Below are 22,594 nucleotides of genomic sequence, written 5' to 3' on the forward strand. Positions count from 1 at the left end.
TTGGTTAATGTTTAGTTTTTGTGTTTTGGTGTTAAAAATCTTAAATATAGCAATAGGTCAGGAATATTTTATGTATGGAATGATTGTTAGGTGTACAGGTCTGTTTGACAGGTATTATCTGACCTTGACCTCATTTTCATGGTTTACTGGTTGATGTTCATTTATTTTGTGTTTATTGTCTGTTTTTCAATTAATATAAAGAAGAGGTCATCAAAAGTTGGTGCATGTAATGATTCACCTAACAAGCATCATGTCATTAGGTCTCTGGTAGAAACTTGTTTCAATGACGGTCATACCAAGTCTTTTTGATGCTCTTCAACTTTGTACTTGTTTTGCTTTATAAATATTTTGATATGAGCGTCACTGATGAGACTTATGTAGACAAAACGCACGTGTGGTGGACTAAATTATAATCCTGGTACCTTTGATAACTATTCAAAGAACCTATGTTCACAGCTAGATTCTCCGTCAAACCCTCATACTGATGAACAATGCAACATGAGGGTAGCAGCATCACAGAGACTAAGTTGATCAATATGAAATTAAAGTAAGGAAAACAATAGTCTTTTATACATATTGCATAGTCAATATTTGTTATATTAGTTCAACAAACTCTGGCTTTTCTCATTGTTGAAGGCCATACAGTGACCTGTAATGGTTAATTTCTATGGCATTTGGTTTTTTGTAGAGAGTTGTCTCATTGGCAATCATACCAGAGCTTCTTATTTCTATATCATCACAGCTACCAGGATTTTAATTGTGTACCATAGACACACATTTCATCTAAAAAGAGTCATCAGTGATACTCAAATAAAAATAAGTCACAGCAGCCTAAAAGGAAAGAAAACTGACAGAACTTTCAGCATATCTGAAGTAAATCAGCAAACGAGAAAAGAGACAATTGAAACAGTCCTAATAAGTATTAATAAAGCTGACAATAACAATTTATATCTTTTATTATCACAGATCAGATAATCATTATTTCACAAGCACCAACAATGATATATGATGAAACCTGTCTACAGAAAACACTTGCGATAATTGCATGTCCTCACTACTAGACAAATGCCTTGTTTAAACAGGTAACATTACAAATATTAAAACAGTCTTTGTATGTCAACATACAAGAGTTCAGATATACTGAGGATTCATTATTATTCATTGGATACCAATCTTCATGGGTACAGGTTTAATGATCAACACTAAATATTAAAAATAATGAAAAAAAGATCAGACAGGTTTCACATACAAATGCAAAGTATCAAAAATAAATAAATAACGCATCATAATAAACTAATCATATCAATTTCATATAACTAACTTAAAAAGCATACACACTTACTCATGAATATTCTAATAAAAATTCTACCCTTAATACAAAACTATCACCAATTCTACATTCCACTATATAGTTAACTGTTCCCTCAATTTATTATGACATTGCATATTTAGAAAATTCATACAACCATAAATATTAAATATTGCACCAATCTTTATTTACATTTGATTCAATATTTGTACATATAAAATAACAATTGCAATAAAAATGTAATCCCTCCCCTAAATTCTACTACAGATAAAAATAAATTTTTGAACGTATTGATAACTTCTATTTGAGAATTTTCCAGGTGTATAATATCATCTTTTAAAACACAAAAATCAGACAATACAAAAATGACACCCCAAAAAATCATAAGTTGATTAAAGGAAGAAAATAACATGGTCAAAAAGAAAAATGATGAAATCCAAAATGACAAACAAGTATTCAAAGCACTACACAGAATACTACACTGACTATTTCTTTTAACAATGTTTAATTCCAAGTCGAAATAATGTATCATTTAAAATTGACATATCAATGCCTAATGTAGTGTCTGAATACATGAATAAGAATCTGTTTAATCTTAGGTCTACCCTTATATTAATACATATATAAATAGAAAACTTCAGATTATTACTGTAAAGTTGACTAGAATGAACAAAAAAAAAAGAAATAAATTATCCATGTATGTAAGTGTGTAGTAAATATAGCTGATGTGTTGTTTCAGCTAATTAAATCATTAAGAATAAGTGTTTTTTAAAATATTGAAAAATAAATACTTTAACTGCTCAAAGTCAGATTGAATATAACTTTTAGAAAACATGAAACAGTTTCCATGCCAAATCACCCTCAAGAAAATGCTACGTTGAAAGTTTTTTTTTAAATAGTTAGTACCTCTAAAGACAACATAAATGCTTAGGACAGCATTCATGAGATATGCTTGACACCAGGTCATACATTAATAATATGTCCATAAATTTTGTTTTGATAACAGTCGTGAACTAATTTATTTATTTTCTCTAATTTTCATGCTATTTTCACATTTCCTGACGGGTGTGAAAAAAATATTTCTAATTCTCTAGTGAAAAATTTGTTCTCAGCAAATGATAGTCGAAATTTTATTGTGACGTTAAATTTTCTTTGTTTCTTCTGAATTTTTATATTGTGACGTCATGAAAAAAGGCAACCATGCCTGATGACGTCACATAAAAAGTACACAACTTTCTTCAAAATCTTGGAAAAAGAGGGATAAAAATCAGTAGAGAAACAGATTCCACCACTATAACTCGTGTATTATGATATTTCTCCACTCTCGACAGTTAAATTTTAACTATTTAAAAAGCTCTGCATATCCTCGCGCTCTAAATATTAAAATTTAACTGTCTCGAGTGGAGAAATATTGTTACACACTTGTTGCAGTTGTGGAATCTATATATTTCCCATTAGAGAAAAATATTTTTTGATAACAGTTGTGAAATTTCAAATTCATATATTATTTCCCATTTATACAGTGTGATATCTAACTTTATACATTATCTCCTCTTAGTGATATTTCACTTCATAAATTATCTTCCCTTAGTGAGATTTCACTTCATATATTTTCTACCCCAAGTGATATTTCACTTAATTATCTCCCCTTAATGATATTTCATAATAACAAATGAGTATTATTTTAGCTTGTAAAAGCAAGTTTCATAGAGAATAATGAGTAGCTAATAACCTAGTAAAAAAGTAAACTATCTAACTATATATTTGTCTAAATGTCAATGTAAAGAAGTCTTAATCTCACATAATATGTTTGTTCTATTTGCTAACAGTTGTATATTATTTTTCCTGTGATTTCCCAAATAGGGATTTCTTTCTTGGTTTATCTTGTCCTGCCTGAAAAAGAAAACAAAAAGATGAAATATCTGCATGTTTAAAATTTGTTTGTAACTTCAAACATAGTAGCACATTGTATTGCCTGAATACTTGATTTCTTTGTTTTACTCAAGGGTGTGTTTGGATATACGCCTGAGGTGGCCTATGGTTACCCATAGGCCGCCTCAGGCGTATATCCAAACACACCCAAGACTGGATGCAAGGCTATAGAAAATTAGTAATTCATTGAAAATTTAAATTTACGGTTCCCCTGAACTCACTGAATCCACAAAAAACTGAAGTTCCACAATAATAACGAATCCACGATAATAATGAATCCACAATAATAATGAATCCACAATAATAATGAATCCACGATAATACTGAATCCACAGTAGTGTGTTTGACTCTGTTTAGAAGGTCATGGCTTATATTCAAAGTTAAAAATTAAAATAAAAATCGAAAAAAAGTTCTGTTTATTGATTCTAAATAATGAACAATGTCATAAAACTAGAACCTGTAAATATAAAACACTTTGCCTCAAAATCAAAAGACCACTTTCGAGTTCATCCGTCACCGGAAAAAACTCATCAATTATACGCGCCTTTATGACGTCATTTACCAGATAGAGGGGGTCGCCTGTATCCCTGCACTATTTACGTTCATCAAGCGTCTTAGTGATCATTATTGTGTAGGATAAACTAGAAATAATGGTTGTTCTGTAGGTACTTAATGACAATTCCCTAATGACAGCAATGCTGATTGTCAATTTTGAGAATTCAAGTTGCCGAATAATACGTACAATATAGAATTATAGTTTTCCAACCACTCGCTCAACATTGGAATGGAAGTGACGACGCCCCCAAACGCACAAATGACGTTCACTAAAACCAGAGTTTTTGACGGAAATGCATTGAACTCGAAAGTTGTCTATTGAGCTGTGCTGTAATTTTTTTATATGTCAAATATTCCAAATAAATGGAAAAATATACTGTACTTTATTAAAAATCATCTGTTATATAAACCTAAATATGTCATGAGAAGCAATTTAGTCAGTCCCACGTTTTACAGAATCTCATTTGTCAGGGGATATGCAAATTAAAGATAAAAAAATCCTCCAAATATAAATAATCATGTATCCTACATTTTTACATCTTTATATAATTTAATTTTGGATGCAACACATCTTCTGATTGGCTGACAACATTTTGTTTATCAGCCCATAGACATAATATAGTCATGTGACCGTGACGTCATCAATGTTTTTTCATGGTTTACTCCGGTTTAAAATGGAATTTAGAACTAAACTATAAGAAAAAATAACTGTAATATTTTTTCTGTCTATTCGAAATAATATAAACCAGATGCTCCGCAGGGCGTAGCTTTATACGACCGCAGAGGTTGAACCCTGAACGGTTAGGGCAAGTATGGACACAACATTCAAGCTGGATTCAGCTCTAAATTTGGATTGTGATTAAATAGTTGACACAGCATAGGTTTCTGACACAGAATGAATGTATTCTAATGAACTTAAAATTTTTGTTTCTCTTAGAGCAATTCACTATGCTGTTGAATATTAATCCTCTCAAAAAAATGTTTGAAGAAATTTTCTTTTTTATTTATGAAATTTCAAATGAGAAAAATTGAACCCAATTTTTTTAATCACATCCCCCTTTCCCTTATTCCAAAACTAATCTCAATTAAAATTTCTAATGGAGTTTGCAACAATAACTACTCATTTAAATACATCATAAAATATTAAGATGTAAAAAAACTGCTTGTTATCACTGAATGGTAAAGATTATTTTAATTTATCAGTTGGTAGTAAAAAGTGAATATACATTGTATATTGTATATAACAAAGATTTAAGTTGATTCTGGACAAAGAAAGATAACTCCAATTAAAAAAAAATCTTGCTATTGCACAATATTTTGCAATTAGATATTTCTTGCTTACTATTCTGGACAAAGAAAGATAACTCTAATTAAATTTTTTTTTGATATTTCACAATATTGTGCAATTAGATATTTCTTGCCATTGCGCAATACTGTGCAATTGAAAAGACTTGCTATTGCACAATACTTAATATAATAATTTTAGATCCTGATTTGGACCAACTTGAAAACTGGGCCCATAATAAAAAATCTAAGTACATTTTTGGATTCAGCATATCAAAGAACTTCAAGATTTCAATTTTTGTTAAAAGTTTAATTTTGGACCCTTTGGACTTTAGTGTAGACCAATTTGAAAACAGGACCAAAAATGAAGAATCTACATACACAGTTAGATTTGGTATATCAAAGAACCCCATTTATTCAATTTTTGATGAAATCAAACAAAGTTTAATTTTGGACCCCGATTTGGACCAACTTGAAAACTGGGCCAATAATCAAGAATCTAAGTACATTTTTAGATTCAGCATATCAAAGAACCTAACTCATTCATTTTTTGTCAAAATCAAACTAAGTTTAATTTTGGACCCTTTGGACCTTAATGTAGACCAATTTGAAAACGGGACCAAAAGTTAAGAATCTACATACACAGTCATGACAGTTAGATTCAGCATATCAAAGAACCCCAATTATTCAATTTTGATGAAATCAAACAAAAGTTTAATTTTGGACCCTTTGGGCCCCTTATTATGTTGGGACCAAAACTCCCAAAAACAAACCCAACCTTTCTTTTATGGTCATAAACCTTGTGTTTAAATTTCATAGATTTCTATATACTTATACTAACGTTATGGTGCGAAAACCAAGAAAAATGCTTATTTGGGTCCCTTTTTGGCCCCTAATTCCTAAACTGTTGGGACCTAAACTCCCAAAATCAATACCAACCTTCCTTTTGTAGTCATTAACATTGTGTTTAAATTTCATTGATTTCTATTTACTTAAACTAATGTTATTGTGCGAAAACCAAGAATAATGCTTATTTGGGCCCTTTTTTGGCCCCTAATTCCTAAACTGTTGAGACCAAAACTCCCAAAATCAATCCCAACCGTTCTTTTGTGGTCATAAACCTTGTGTCAAAATTTCATAGATTTCTATTAACTTAAACTAAAGTTATAGTGCGAAAACCAAGAAAATGCTTATTTGGGCCCTTTTTGGCCCCTAATTCCTAAAATGTTGGGACCAAAACTCCCAAAATCAATACCAACCTTCCTTTTGTGGTCATAAACCTTGTGTTAAAATTTCATAGATTTCCATTCACTTTTACTAAAGTTAGAGTGCGAAAACTAAAAGTATTCGGACGACGGACGACGACGATGACGCAGACGCCAACGTGATAGCAATATACGACGAAAATTTTTTCAAAATTTGCGGTCGTATAAAAATGTTGTGCACACTGTTAAATAACCCGCTACACGGGTTATTCAGTGTGCACCATATTTTTTATGTTATTTCTTCATTGACAGAAAAAATATTACAGTTATTCCTTAATTAATTGTGTCTTACCAACAGTTTTGCCCCTAATAACATTTTCATTTTATCTTCTTCCTGTTGTACATCTGTTAGAGGAGTTTCGTCCCCTACTCTGGACCTCATGTGAAGTTTCTGTTTTATTGCCTATGAAAATATAAAATAAATATAAAGCCTGATTTTTCCTTCCAAAAAACAAGATAGCCATATTGATTGTTGGTGCTCATTATCCAGTGCAAATATTTCATGCATATTCATGACAACTTTTCAAAATGCCCATGTCATAGTCATAAAATACCTCCAAGGGGGCCTACAAATACATTTTAATGTTGTTTTTTTAGAACTTCATACTTTTATAAGCTTAAAGTCATTGTAAAACTAATTTACTAATTGTTTTGTTTATAATTGTGGACAAAATTGCTCTTTTAAAATTTCAATTTGGGAGCCTCCATGGGGGAAATCCCCCGCGAATAGTGACAGTTAGCAGGTATGCAGTTGTTAACATTTCTGTAATAATCCATTCTGCACAAAAGAAAAACAATTAAGATGTATTAAAACTCAAATAGTTAATAGAATAAACCAATTGACCTTGGGAACCATGTATTTTGTTAAGTTTATTTCAATCATAAAATCCCTTTGAAGAGGGTTAATGCTATTGAGCATGTTGAGAGAGCATCCCAATAACATAAATAACCAAGACATCTAGTTGTCAACTTGCAATCTTCATCAATAGACAGGTGACGTTCAATACAACAATCACCAAAATGGGCATTATGCTGAAAGTTGGTCTGGTTTTCTTTCCTGTTTAGGTTTTTACAGATAAAGGAACCAGTAATTGACCAGCAAAAAATACTTGACTTAAAAACAAATCATTGGATAAATTACAGATTTTGTTCTTACCTGAGATAATATAAGCCTTTTACTGTCATTCTTCAGTGCCATCAGAATATCAAACCATGTCCATATACGATTGTGATACTCAAATGTTGGCAATATGATACTAAAGTCATGGATGTCTTCTATGTTCTTCTCTTTCTCTCCCTAAAACATTGTAATATAAAAATATAAGGTGCATTCAAGGTAAAATGATGTGTTGAATAATTGTTCTTCTCTTTCTCTCCCTAAAACATTGTAATATTAAAATAAAAGGGGCATTCAATGTTAAATGATGTGTTGAATAAGTGTTCTTCTCTTTCTCTCCCTGCAACCTTAGTTTTAGGTACAATTTCATTTGGTCCAAGGACACAGTTATCATCCTTAAGTTTTCGTTGTCTACGAATATAGTCTCTAGTGTGAACAGTGTATAACTTGCATTTTTTATTTGATACACTTTCCCAATTTATTCCTTGATATTTAATGAATGAAATATTGATATTTAATGAATGAAATATTGATATTTAATGAATGAAATATTGATATTAAATGAATGAAATATTGATATTTAATGAATGAAATATTGATATTTAATGAATGAAATATTGATATTTAATGAATGAAATATATTTAATGAATGAAATATTAAGTAGGGGGATCTTTAAGTTAAGTAGTGATTTGGTCCTGTTAAAAAAGGTCAAATTTTATTGCGACTGGAGCTGTCAAACTGAATTTTAGACCCCCTTAACACAGAATTGTCAATATTTTGAGTAAGAGCTGGTAGAAGTTTCTATAAATTTGATATTATTTGTCCCACTAGTAGTACACTACACTGTAATAATCTGTTTGAGATAAAGCAGGTGCATTTTTTATAATTTGAATTTATTGTCTAAAAGAACTGCACTACGAAAAAACTTTGTTCTCGGGCAAAATCCAAACTAAGTCATTTTTAGGGCCCTTTATAGCTCACTGTTCAATGTGAGGCAAGCTCTGTGTTAAAGACCTTACTTTAACCTATAATAGTTTACTTTTACAAATTGTGACTTGGATGGAGAGTAGTCTCATTGACACTCATACCACATCTTCTGATATCTGTACACAAGCAAAAGTTCCATGTAAGTATTTCATTCCAAATCTAACTTTTTCATTATCATCAAGTTTACTAACCTTGTAACTAACACGCATTGAAACCTCTGGTATTTTGACATACACAAAGGTATTATTGTTGGCAGCCCTCTCCTAAAATACAAAAGACAATATAAAGTTTAATAAATATTCTATTGTGAAACACACATGAAGTGACTGAGTTCATCAATCACATCAAGATGATCTGTTTCAGCTTATATGAGATTGATGGTTTGAAAAAGATTTCATTTACCAGAAAAATAAATAAAAAAAATCACAAAAAAAAGTACAAATAGCAGTCTGACACAGTTAAGAGTTGTTTAAGGAGAGTCTGAAATGTTTATTTTTGTTTCCAAATGCAACTTAAAATATGGGAGAAAAATATCATTCATTCCATTTCAATTAAAAGAAAAAAAAATGTTGTTGTTTAGCTTACTCTCATTTTATCAATATCTTCACTATCAACATCAATATAAAATGAAGATTTGGATTTCTTTGCTTCTTTCTTCTTTTTGTCCTTTTCTTTTTTATCCTTCTTTTTATTTTCAACATCATCATCTGTAAAAAATGACAAGAAATCATATTATAACTAGTTGTTTGGTATAATATTAAAGCTGTTTCTAACATTTTAAATAAATTTCATGGTAGCCAATTTTTTGGATGAGGATCCAAACTTCACAAGTCTCTAAAACTATTGACCATCAACACATGCCAATAGTTCCAGATTAGTCTTTTGTTTAACCGTAAATGAACAATCATATAAGTGAACAAGGTCTTTTTCCCCAAATATGATTTTTGTATGTAGTGTTTTATAGACATTTGTTTGACTGTTCCATTATTTCTTTTGAACAAGGGGTTGCCAGTTTCACTATAAGAGTTCCTGGACTTTTTTTTTTTACCAATCTTAAGAAGCTTGCATTCTGATACATACATCTGTATTAGCAGCTTAGGGCTATTCCAGAAAAAAAATGGATGGGGTTGGAAGGCACATTATATTAATAATACATGGGTGATGGGTATCAGAGCAACTTTTCACACTATAATGCACTATAATTCTCAATTACAATTGTCTGGGTGGCGGGTGCTTACAAAAACAAAAACTGCCTTCCAACAGCCCCCCCCCCAATACATTTTTTTTTGGAATAGCCCTTATCCTTAAATCGTAATAATTAATCTCATATGTTTGTCCATTCTTCAAAATTCATAATAATGGACACTATAATTTCTGAATTTACACTTACAGATTTTCAAATCATTTAGTAATAATCACTGTACTACAAACACAATAAAACAGTGTCTGATAAGGTGAAGATTTTTATTTTCGTGCAGAAACAAAAACCAATGCCCCCCTTTTTGTAAAATTAAAACCATCATCAACTCTTTCACAGTCATCTTTTAATTCAAAAACATTAGCATTAACAATACCAAAATAATTTCAAACAATAAAATACATAAACAAATTGTTTATTACAATTTAATTTCAATTTGTTCGAATTGGATTAAAGAAGTCCAATTTTGTTAAATTCTTGATTAATTATATTATTTTGTTAGAAAGATATTATTGTCAAACATGCACATGTATTTTAAGTCAATTATTTTGTTTAAAACCACTGAGTGCATATTTTTTTAAATGTTAGACTTGCTAGTTGTATAATTTCCCTAAGTTTTTAAACAATATAAAATATTTTTTTTTAATAATTATCTCCCTTTAATAACATATAATGCTTATTTTAAAGGAAACTAAGTTGCCTAAAGTCAATTTTTAACCCGCCAAATTACTAAAAATGGAAGTTTATTTTCTATAGTAAATTTTTCTACTTCTAAATTCAGGAAACAAACTGAACTGTAAATGGATGCAAATTCCATATCAAAATATTTAAATATCTGGAACTCAAGAATCATTACCTAACAGTTTTATCCCATATATATACCTCAAAAACATACATAATACTGGTGTGGTGGTAATGCTTGCTTTAGGGATAACATACAGGGCACATGTTGCCAGTATTATCCTTGGGAAGGTCTGAGACATAGGTAATCAACCCTCTAGAAGGGGGTGCTCCTAATGGAGGAGTGGGTCAACAGAAACCAGGCTAAGTTGGGAGTTACAGCATGTGATGTCTATAGACTGATGCAAAGCTTCCAGTTCTAGTTGAAAGAGACCCATTACCAGCAAAAGTAGTACAATTTGCAAGATGGCCCAAGGGCCATAACTCAATTCAGACTACTCTATCACCATACCCTTCTTTTTTGTTGAAAAATTTCAAAATTGTTTTTTAAAAGACTGTGCATTAACCACCTAGATATCTCTAAGGCATTTTAAAATACAATCTTTTGGTCTACAGGTTTGCAGTAATATCGATCCTATCAACTGTCATTAAATCAATTTTTCTATCATGCCTTACTCTAATAAGTCTAAACTGGGAGGGTCAGTAATCATTAAATAGTTTTAAAATGTTTTTTAAATGTAAAATCATAACTTTTGTTCTTTTCAAAAATCAGAAATCATATCTTTGTAACCAAATACTCAATGATCATTTTGAAGCAACGCTATCACTTGCACATAACTGAAGATTGTCATATAATCATAAACCACCCCACCCCACTGGATTTATTCAAGATATTTGAAAGTGCAATAATGAATGGAATTATTAAGCAACTCTATCTTGCCCAACCTTTCATGCTTGATATTCTTTGGTTAGTTTTGACATGCTAGCTTATATACTCAATATTATTGAATATTTTGTACATAGGAATCTATCAGTCTCTCCCATGGAAAATAAATTCTCCGACATGTGTTTCATTCTTTATAATACCTTCATCTGTTTCTCCAGGGAAGAAGAATGCTAGCAGTATTTTATAGAAATGGTATGTGATCTGTATCTGGAGAGGTATTACAACTACTTCAAAGTGTTCCTTCACTGCTATACCACCAACTGAAATAAAGGACAAATATATAGAAGTGATTATTATGGAACGCCGTAACTGCCTTATGTTAAAAACTTTCATTATATGACGGTACTTTGACATTATACGATGGTACTTTGACATTATATGATGGTACTTTGACATTATATGATGGTACTTTGACATTATACGATGGTACTTTGACATTATATGATGGTACTTTGACATTATACGATGATACTTTGACATTATATGATGGTACTTTGACATTATACGATGGTACTTTGATATTATATGATGGTACTTTGACATTATATGATGGTACTTTGTCATTTTGTAAAGACAAAAGGAATCATTGGAAATTACAAAAAAAAACAAGAATGTGTACCCAGTACACGGATGCCCCATCCGCACTATCATTTTCTATGTTCAGTGAACCGTGAAAATGAGGGAAAATCTCTAATTTGGAATTACAATTAGAAAGATCATAATTATCATAGGGAACATGTATACTAAGTTTCAAGTTGATTGGATTTCCACTTCATCAAAAACTACCTCGGCCAAAAACTTTAACCTGAAGCGGGACGAAGGGACAAACGGACGCACGCACGCACAGACCAGAAAACATATAATGCCCGTAAATGGAGCAGAAAAACAAAATATAAGAACCACTCATGTTCAGTATACTAAAGAGATTTGATTTGAAGCATGCGTTTGAACATTTTGAAAGAGAAAAGATAACACCAAACATTGTGGGTATGCTTTCGAGACATGAATTAGAATCTCTAGCCATTTAAAATGCAGCAGACATGATGTAGCGTCGAATTGATGGTATTAAATATGGGACTAGTAAACCACAGAAAATTCAAGGAAGTTCCGGACCTCCTAAATTTGACATAGACAAATCAACACTTGACAATTTACTTGATAATGGATTTTGATCTCGGATGTTCAAAGCTTTTGCTCGTAACTGAATATATCGAAGAATGGCACAGTTTGATCTGAGTAAACGTACATTTTCAGAACTTTATGATGATGACATCAGTGATGTTGTATTGGGAGAAACTATTCAAGAGTTTCCTCTGTGTGGTGAAAATATGTTGCAAAAGGCATTAAAGTTACCAGATGCTCCGCAGGGCACAGCTTTATACGACCGCAGAGGTTGAACCCTGAACGGTTGGGGCAAGTATGGACACAACATTCAAGCTGGATTCAGCTCTAAATTTGAATTGTGATTAAATAGTTGACACAGCATAGGTTTCTGACACAGAATGAATGTGGTCTAATGAACTTAAAATACTTTTTTTTCCTTTGAGCAATTCACTATGCTGTTGAATATTAATCCTCTCAAAAAAATGTTTAAGAAATTTTCTTTTTATTTACGAAATCTGAAATGAGAAAAATTTAACCCCCCCCCCCCATTTTTTTTCACATCCCCCTTTTCCCTTTTTCCAAAACTGATCTCAATTATTTCTAATGGAATTTGCAACAATAACTACTCATTTAAATACATCATGAAATATTAAAATGTAACAAAAGGTGCTTGTTATCACTGAATGGTAAAGATTGTTTTAATTTATCAGTTGGTAGTAAAAGTGAATATACATTGTATATTGTATTAAACAATGATTTAAGTTGATTCAACTAGGCTTAAATTAAAATATTGTTTGTTTGCCCTTTACCGACCGACCCTATAAATTTGTTCCGCCTGAAAATCTTTTATTTGTATTTACCAGCAAGATTATATTTTATTTTATTTTTTCGTTCCTACTAAAAATCTTATATTTGTATTTCCCACTCAAAACTTTTTTATCGGAATCCTCGGGTTTTATCTTTTTAACGTATAAGGTCCAGTCCATTTGGTATCACGTGAGCATTTGACATGAACACTTGCATTTGAACAGTTGAAGTTTCAAAGCATATGTTTGAAATCGATGCTGAACGCTTTCTGATATCATGAAATGACGTACATTACTCTGTACCTTTATATCTGAAGAGAAGGGTTCATTTAAAAAAAGTTCGTTTGATACAAAATTATCAACGTGTGTACAAACTATTTTGTAAACGGACGTTGTATTCTATGTAGGGATGACCTTTTGTGATCAGCAGATCAGGATGATTATGTTAACGATGCCGCTATATTATTTTTATCCGACATGGACCAAAGGTGACAAAAGCCTGTAAAGTGGAGAATATTTGGCAGTAAACTTGCCAATTTTTCCATACAGATTATTTATAAATGCGATGTAAAATACGTGACAATTGAGTTTTAAGTCTTGTAGCATTTTTATTGGAAACAAAGGCACACACGAAATTTTAAACACTCTAGGGACTTTTTCTACTAGTAATGTATGTCTGCCCGGACATATCTTACCCTTTAGGTAAGCTTACTGTCAACGTATATTCCACCTAACAGAAGTTCCAATGGAAACTTTGTTATAAACAATGCCATATTATCTGTTCCTGTTGGAACAATAGTCTATATCATTTATTCCGTTAGCAGGTTAGGAAAATTTTCTGTAATATTTATTCCAGTGGAAATAATATTCCAGAATATTGTTTCCATTTGGGACTTATATTATGAAGGATCTTCTATTCCGTGACAGTACAATGTACGTAGTACAGAATATAAGTGCAAGTTCAAACTCTTCAAAAGTTCCAGGCATATAAACGTTGAAAATATGCGACACGGCTCTATATTTTGATATTTGTAGTGCATATGAATTAGCTTCACATTCTACGCGATATTTTTTTTTCAAAACTAATAGTCCCAGAAAACTTATTTGCAAAAGCAAAACAGACAAAAATGACATTATGCAGATTTTGTATCTATTAAATAAAATATTATACCTACCTGCCTACCCATGACAAAAAATATACCGAGTCAAGTTATTTTTTTAGGGAAAAAAATAAAATATTTTACCTACCTACCTACCCTGTTTCAAAATATACGGTCGGAAAAGGGCAAACAAACAATATTTTAATTTAGGCCCTACTATTCTGGACAAAGAAAGATACTCCAATCAATTGAAAATTTCTTGCTATTGCACAATATTGTGCAATTAGATATTTCTTGCTATTGCGCAATACTGTGCAATTGAAAATATTTGCTATTGCACAATACTGTGAAATTGAAGATTTCTTGCTATTGCGCAATACTGTGCAATTGAAAATTTCTTGCTATTGCACAATACTGTGCAATTGAAGATTTCTTGCTATTGCTGAATACTGTGCAATTGAAAATTTCTTGCTATTGCACAATACTTAATATAATAATTTTGGATCCTGATTTGAACCAACTTGAAAACTGGGCCCATAATCAAAAATCTAAGTACATGTTTAGATTCAGCATATCAAAAAAGCTCAAGAATTCAATTTTTGTTATAATCAAATTTAGTTTAATTTTGGACCCTTTGGACTTTAATGTAGACCAATTTGAAAACGAGACTAAAAATTAAGAATCTACATACACAGTAAGATTTGGCATATCAAAGAACCCCAATTATTCAATTTTTGATGAAATCAAACAAAGTTTAATTTGGACCCGATTTGGACCAACTTGAAAACTGGGCCAATAATCAAAAATCTAAGTACATTTTTAGATTCAGCATATCAAAGAACCCTAAGGATTCAATTTTTGTTAAAATCAAACTAAGTTTAATTTTGGACCCTTTGGACCTTAATATAGACCAATTTGAAAACGGGACCAAAAATTAAGAATCTACATACACAGTTAGATTCAGCATATCAAAGAACCCCAAGGATTCAATTTTTGTCAAAATCAAACTAAGTTTAATTTTGGACCCTTTGGACCTTAATGTAGACCAATTTGAAAACGGAACCAAAAATTAAGAATCTACATACACAGTTAGATTCGGCATATCAAAGAACCCCAATTATTCAATTTTTGATGAAATCAAACTAAGTTCAATTTTGGGTCCCTTATTCCTAAACTGTTGGGACCAAAACTCCCAAAATCAAACCCAACCTTCCTTCAGTGGTCATAAACCTTGTGTTTAAATTTCATAGATTTCTATTTACTTAAACTAAAGTTATGGTGCGAAAACCAAGAATAATGCTTACTTGGGCCCCTTTTGGCCCCTAATTCCTAAACTGTTCAGACCTCAACTCCCAAAATCAATACCAACCTTCCTTTTGTGGTCATAAACCTTGTGTTTAAATTACATTGATTTCTATTTACTTACACTAAAGTTATTGTGCGAAAACCTAGAATAATGCTTATTTGGGCCCTTTTTTGGCCCCTATAATTTCTAAACTGTTAGAACCAAAACTCCCAAAATCAATCTTAACCTTCCTTTTGTGGTCATAAACCTTGTGTCAAAATTTCATAGATTTCTATTTACTTAAACTAAAGTTATTGTGCGAAAACCAAGAAAATGCTTATTTGGGCCCTTTTTGGCCCCTAATTCCTAAAATGTTGGGATCAAAACTCCCAAAATCATTCCCAACCTTCCTTTTGTGGTCATAAACTAGTGTTAAAATTTCATAGATTTCATTTCACTTTTACTAAAGTTAGAGTGCGAAAACTAAAAGTATTCGGACGACGACGCAGACGACGACGCCAACGTGATAGCAATATACGACGAAAAATTAAAATTTTTGCGGTCGTTTAAAAAGATGGCGTCTAAGAGACTCTATTCAACGTTAAGATTCATCTGGAGCTCAAACAAGGAAATCGGGAAGACTTCACAGACGAGTCAATAACGTAATGGGGCTTGAGATAGGGAGTTGTCTCATTGGCACTCACACCACATCTTCCTATATCTACTTGACCAATTGTAACATATAGACACTAACCATAAGCTTGTACGCTGGCGATTCATAATAATAGGTGGTGTTGATGGTTTAAGCAGAATGACAATGTTTTTTAAATGCTGTGAAAACAAAACGTCTCTAACGTTTAGTTAACGCATCAATGTAAATATAACGAATTTGATGAGACTGTCATCAAAGTGAGAGGGTTAGCGCTATAAAACCATGTTTAATCCACCATTTTCTACATTTGAAAATGCCTGTACCAAGTCAGGTATATGACAGTTCTTGTCCATTCGTTTTTGATGCGTTTTGTTATTTGATTTTGCCATGTGATTATGGACTTTCCGAATTGATTTTCCTCTAAGTTCAGTATTTTTGTGATATTACTTTTTTCTCTAACAGTCTTAAACTGGTTTTTTTTTGTCAGGTGTCGCCAACTTCGGTATGCCTCTGAGGGTTAGATCGGACAGGAAAATGGTGGAAAGCGTGTCAGTTGCATAATTTATACTCAGTGAAAGGGGTGATGGAAGTATGATAACAGGCTGGAGTTCCCACAATCAAGGGTTTAAGAGATTGTGGAGGGACATACTTGAGGGTGTCCTATGTTATTATTCTTTTATATGGAAGATCAAGATATTCTAGATCCATTCAACCTTCAGCATTTAGCAGCACTACATTTCATATATATATAGGGGAGATAAACAGAAGGTGGAAAACAGCATGGGCTGGTCATAGGATGCGTTCAGTTAAATCGTCCCATTAATTTTTGATCTGGCCAATTTCAAAACCAAGTAGGCATACAACTTAGTGAAACCAAATTACTAGAGTATGGACTTGAAGGACATATTAAATCGAATAACGCAGAAGAAGGGGGCCGACCAATATTTGCCGCAATTCTAAAAAGTCTAGACAGGCATTGAGAAAAGTCAACCGTTCTCATGAAAACTTTGAAATAAATGACTTTTGAAATTTTTTGGAAATTATTACAAGAAATCATTTGTTGATAAATTAACACAAGTTGACCTTTAAAATTTCAGCATCGTATAGATTGTAATAGCCTGTGTTGGCCAGGATGCACTTGGTCAGAACCTTGCTATGAACATTTCTATAACATTTGATTTTATTGTTAAAGATATATTCCACAATATCGCTAACATAGATTGTTTTGACCTCAATTTTGACTGACAAAATCAGAGTATGGATTCACTCTATGTACTCACTCGTGCTCATTTATGAGTATAATGCATAGCACATGAAAGCATACAAATACATGTACAATACTGTGTTCACTGAGTCTTCTACGATTACAGCACTCATATTACAAAGTGAACTACACCATTGTACATAAAGTTTCATACATATTTTCTTAGTTTATATCAAGGATTTATATAGTATCTTACTATACAAATCCTTGTTTATATCAATCAACTCAAAAGTTGTTTGTTTGCAGTGCAATTAAACGAAATCATCACCTGCCACTATATATGATGGAAGAAATTTGTCAAAGTGACAACAAATATTTTACACCATATGTGTAAAAGTCAAATATCTGAAGGCTGGGTAAAAAGATAGAAACATGCTTGAGACAAATTAACACTAAAACGGTAATTTGATCTGACGGTCATGACACACATTCTGACAATACACTCATGTGCCATACATCTAAAGTCTAGGTCAAAAGACAAACAATGTGTGGTCTGGACAAGCGTCACTGAAAAGAAAGAGAGAGACTAAAACAACATGTCTCTCTTCATCAAATGAAAGACATAATGGAAGTCAATTGCATTGGGTCAAGTTGTTTGAGGTTAGGATAAGTGGTGATATAAGCTTACCCTACCTTTGCTCGTGATCTAAAAGCATACTCAAACATACAAAGTATCTCTTTATTCAAGTGACTGTTTAACAACTTCAACTAAAGCTAATTAATACAAACAATCAAATATAGTCTATGTACAAATAATGTGCTCCCCAACAAATAAGGGCACTTCCATGAGGGGAACTATGCACAAACCCTCAATTTGTGTCCATAATGATATGAGGTAACAACATCACTGACCTGAAGACATTCAACTGGGTTCAGCAAACCTATTCTAAACAGTGTTAAATTTAAATAGATGCATTTGTTGACCCTATATTGCATGTAGGTTCTTCTTATAAAATTTTAAGTCTATTTACGACCATTGAACTCTGGTCTTGAAATTCAATATTTTTTTTTAGTTCTTCCTCTTTTGTGTTCAAAATGTTGTCGTTCTGCATGTAGATAAGCTTTTTCATATTTTAGAAGTTGCTCTAACACGCTAGTATGCCTTAAATGTTTGCATGTGTGCTATATTTTTTTGTGCTTAATTTCAGTTGTGCTTAGTTTTGGTTTGTTTAGATATGTATTTTAGTAGTGCTTTGCATGATTTTCAATGTGCATATGCTGTTATATATCTTGTCTGCATGTTGTGTGTTTAAATGTTGTGTTTATGTTATTTTATATTCGGTAAAAAGCTCTTAAGTGCTTGTGTTTATATTCTTATATGTAAACCGAATCAAAATAAAACTTTCGTATTCGTATTTTCATGGGAAACATGTTCAAGAACATTGGACATTTCCAAGCGAGATAGCCCAAGTTAATTGTTTAAGAAATTTTTATTAAGACTCTGATAGTTTTAAATTGCTCACCGATATATATTTGTATGATATCTCGTATGTGTATTTAAATAAAGTCTTCATAATTTGGGTAAATTGACATAACATTGGTTTTGAATGTATCTGTATTATTCTATTGTCGATAAAACTTTCAATAAAAATTATCACTTTTCATTTCTAAATAATGACAGTAAAAGTCAACCTTTCTATTATGTCGATCCATTTATATACTGTACATACAACATCTGTGTAACGGAGGTTTGGAGTTTGCATTTCAAAATGCAGTTGACAACAGAAAACTTTGATTTAAAATTTTTAAAAATCTAAATAATTAGATTATTTCATTATTTTTCATCTGCTATGGAAAACATAACTGCGGCGGGAAATGGAATTTTTATGATTTTTTAAAGCATCAACCCATAGTCAAAGGTACAATATCCACAATAGAAACATAGGGGAAAAGAAAGAAAATATGAAAGTTATTTTCAAATGGCAATTGACAACAGTAAGCGCTGACTGAATTTTTTTATTTGAAGAGTGATATTTGGAAATCCTTCTAAAAGTTCACTTGCTATGGATTTTTTTTTATCACATTTAAGGTAAAAAATATTAATTGAAAATTATAACAGGGTATAAGTGTTTCCCGTTTACATCAATGATAACTATTTCTAAGATTTATCAATGATATAGCATTTGTACTGATTAATGTAAAAAAAATTATAAATGTCTTTCATTCTTGTATATGCTTGTATACCAATTTTGATTTTGATCTGGTGATATAAAATGTAAAATCAAAATTGCAGAGGACACCCAAGCTATTACAAATTGACAAAGCAAAGTATAATGTTAAAGTACCATCGTATAATGTCAAAGTACCATCATATAATGTCAAAGTACCATCGTATAATGTCAAAGTACCATCGTATAATGTCAAAGTACCATCGTATAATGTCAAAGTACCATCATATAATGTCAAAGTACCATCGTATAATGTCTAAGTACCATCGTATAATGTCAAAGTACCATCGTATAATGTCAAAGTACCATCGTATAATGTCAAAGTACCATCATATAATGTCAAAGTACCATCGTATAATGTCAAAGTACCATCGTATAATGTCAAAGTACCATCATATAATGAAAGTTTTTAACATAAGGCAGTTCCGGCGTTCCATAGATTATTGATGAGAGAAACAGAAAATCATCAGTACCTATTTTTCAGTTTGATAAGAGGTAAATTGACAGAGTTCAACAAATATCCATCACTAAACTGCCTGGAGAAAATTAACAATTACGTTTAATTGACAAAGGTATCAATTTTTTATATTGCGAATTAAGATAATAAGAGGAAAAGATCAGGAAAGTCATATAAAGGTTCACTTTTTATATTCACGAGTTATATATATTCTATAAGTGTACTGCACCTGGCGACCTTTCACTACATAGAATTCTCAAGGCCATCTGTCTGTCACTCTCCTTTCCTAGTGGATCTCGCGGTACTAATACATCCTACAAGTGAATCACAAAATAATCAAAATGAAGAAAGGTAAGTTCATTTGTAAATGAAAACAAAAAAGTCAGGAGCCTCTGGCCTTTGTTAGTCTTGTATGTTTATTTTTTTTATTCAGTTTATTTATATGTTTTGAAGTTTTAGTGTGAAGTTTTTTTCACTGAACAAGTACACATTTTTGTGAAGGGGCCAGCTGAAGATTGCCTCAGGGTCAGTATTTAATCGCTTTATTGAAGACCCATTGGCTGCCTTGGGCTGTTATGTACTCTTTGGTTGGGATGTTTTCTCTCTGACACATTCCCCATTTCCATTCTCAAATTTAAGTGGTTAACTTCTACAACTTCATACTTTATTTGTCCTTTTTAACTTTTTTGGATTAGAGCGTCACTGATGAGTCTTTTGTAGACAAAACACACGTCTGGCGTATATACAAAATTTAATCCTGGTATCTATGATGAGTTTATTCTACACCGTTTGGTCTCTTCTGGAGGGTTGGCAATCATACCACATCTTGTTATTTTTATATAATTTAATTTTGGATGTAACATGTCTTCTGATTGGCTGACGTTATTTTGTTATGAGCCCATAGACATAATTTAGTCATGTGACCGTGACGTCATCAACGTTTTTTCATGGTTTTCTACGGTTTAAAATGGAATTTAGAATTAAATTATAAGAAATGACTGTAATATTTTTTCTGTCTATTCGAAATAACATAAAAAATGTGGTGCACACTGTTAAATAACCCGCTACGCGCGTTATTCAGTGTGCACCAATTTTTTTTATGTTATTTCTTCATAGACAGAAAAAATATTACAGTCATTCCTTAAATAGTCAATTCAACTGACATTTGTATTTTTTAACTTCAACAGTTTCAGTAATAACATCTAGTGAAATGTGTTGACTGTAGTACATTTTTTTGTATGGGGAGCTTATAATTGAGGTATAATAATTTTTGTTAACTAAACTAAAACAGTACCAGTATATATATTTTGAGATTAGTTTTTTTTATTAATGAGGAGTAGGAGATTTTTCTTATTTTAGCTTACAATAGCTTAACTTAACATACCTTGTACATCGTATTTGGTTGTAGATTGGTAACTTTAACCCAGCCGAGTTCTAACTGATGAGTCCAAGTCTCATTATCTCTGTTTACTTTACTGTACCTGCAAAGGCAATTTATTGGTAAATGAAGGTTCACCACTGGTAGTCAATAGCCTTCTTATCTTAACACTATAAATCAAAGGCCCTTTAATTATCTTTTTTTTTTTTTTACGAATTCCAAGATGTTTTATCATTATTTTGTTACTGTGGATTCATTTATTTTTGTGGGTATCAATTTTCGTCGGTATTTGATTTGTGGTTTGAAAACAAAGCATATTATAAATTTGTAATTCATTGAACATTTAAATTCCTGGGTCACCTGTACCTACAAAACCCCCAAAAATAGGTATCCAACAAATAATGATGATTCACAGTAACTTAGATAGATATACAGAAGCTGTCAACAGCAAAACATCTACTGTCATTCCAATACTACTGAAATGTTCAATTGATTCTATACTTAATTATTGCCCTTATCGATGATTTTCACCAATTTCAGCACCTTAATACTATTAATGATAAAACAGAAAAAACTACAAAAAGGGAAAAATGATCAGCAAAATATAATCTACTATAATACAAATATTACTGAAACTGTTTAAACTTACACAAAGTTCCTCAACACCAGATCTGCTATACCTAACTGTCCATCTTTTTCTGTTAACCTCCAATGGGCAAACTTAAAACACACTTCATTCACCTTCTCAACTTGTGCTTGTTTCTCTGAAACAAAAGACAGAATTCTATTAAGAATATGTGTTTTTAATACTCAGAATGATCACAATTTGTTGAATATATTTCCAGCAGCAAATATTACAAACATCTTATTCATAAGAACAATAAAATGTTATGTGAAATGAATATACAGTATGTTTTACTGACTATATAGCTGTGTCAGATCTATTGGTTCCAAGCTCATGATCACTAGGTTACAGTAAAATTCTGAATAAAGTAATGTAGGTTATATTTCTGGTGTTGATTACTGGAAGTACACCACTAATTCATGGTCCCATCACTTTCTATGTTAAATTCTTCCATTTCAACCAGGCACACCTCTTTCATTT

General features: G+C 31.6%; 1 protein-coding gene across 1 annotated transcript in view; it reads right to left on the reverse strand.

Annotated features, from left to right (window-relative positions):
- Positions 1–992: 992 nt before the first annotated feature.
- Positions 993–22,594, reverse strand: part of LOC143074120 (protein hobbit-like) — a 118,889-nt gene continuing 97,287 nt past the window's right edge. Inside the window, exons 52-60 of the mRNA XM_076249666.1 lie at positions 22,139–22,253; positions 21,496–21,592; positions 20,341–20,425; positions 11,416–11,535; positions 9,036–9,157; positions 8,642–8,713; positions 7,502–7,642; positions 6,638–6,748; positions 993–3,202 (exon numbers count right to left, since the gene is read on the reverse strand). Coding sequence (XP_076105781.1) covers positions 3,146–3,202; positions 6,638–6,748; positions 7,502–7,642; positions 8,642–8,713; positions 9,036–9,157; positions 11,416–11,535; positions 20,341–20,425; positions 21,496–21,592; positions 22,139–22,253 — 920 coding nt within the window. The 3' untranslated portion in view covers positions 993–3,145. The remainder of the gene's footprint in view (positions 3,203–6,637; positions 6,749–7,501; positions 7,643–8,641; positions 8,714–9,035; positions 9,158–11,415; positions 11,536–20,340; positions 20,426–21,495; positions 21,593–22,138; positions 22,254–22,594) is intronic.

Source organism: Mytilus galloprovincialis, chromosome 5 (assembly GCF_965363235.1).
Source record: "Mytilus galloprovincialis chromosome 5, xbMytGall1.hap1.1, whole genome shotgun sequence".
Classification (NCBI taxonomy): domain Eukaryota; kingdom Metazoa; phylum Mollusca; class Bivalvia; order Mytilida; family Mytilidae; genus Mytilus; species Mytilus galloprovincialis.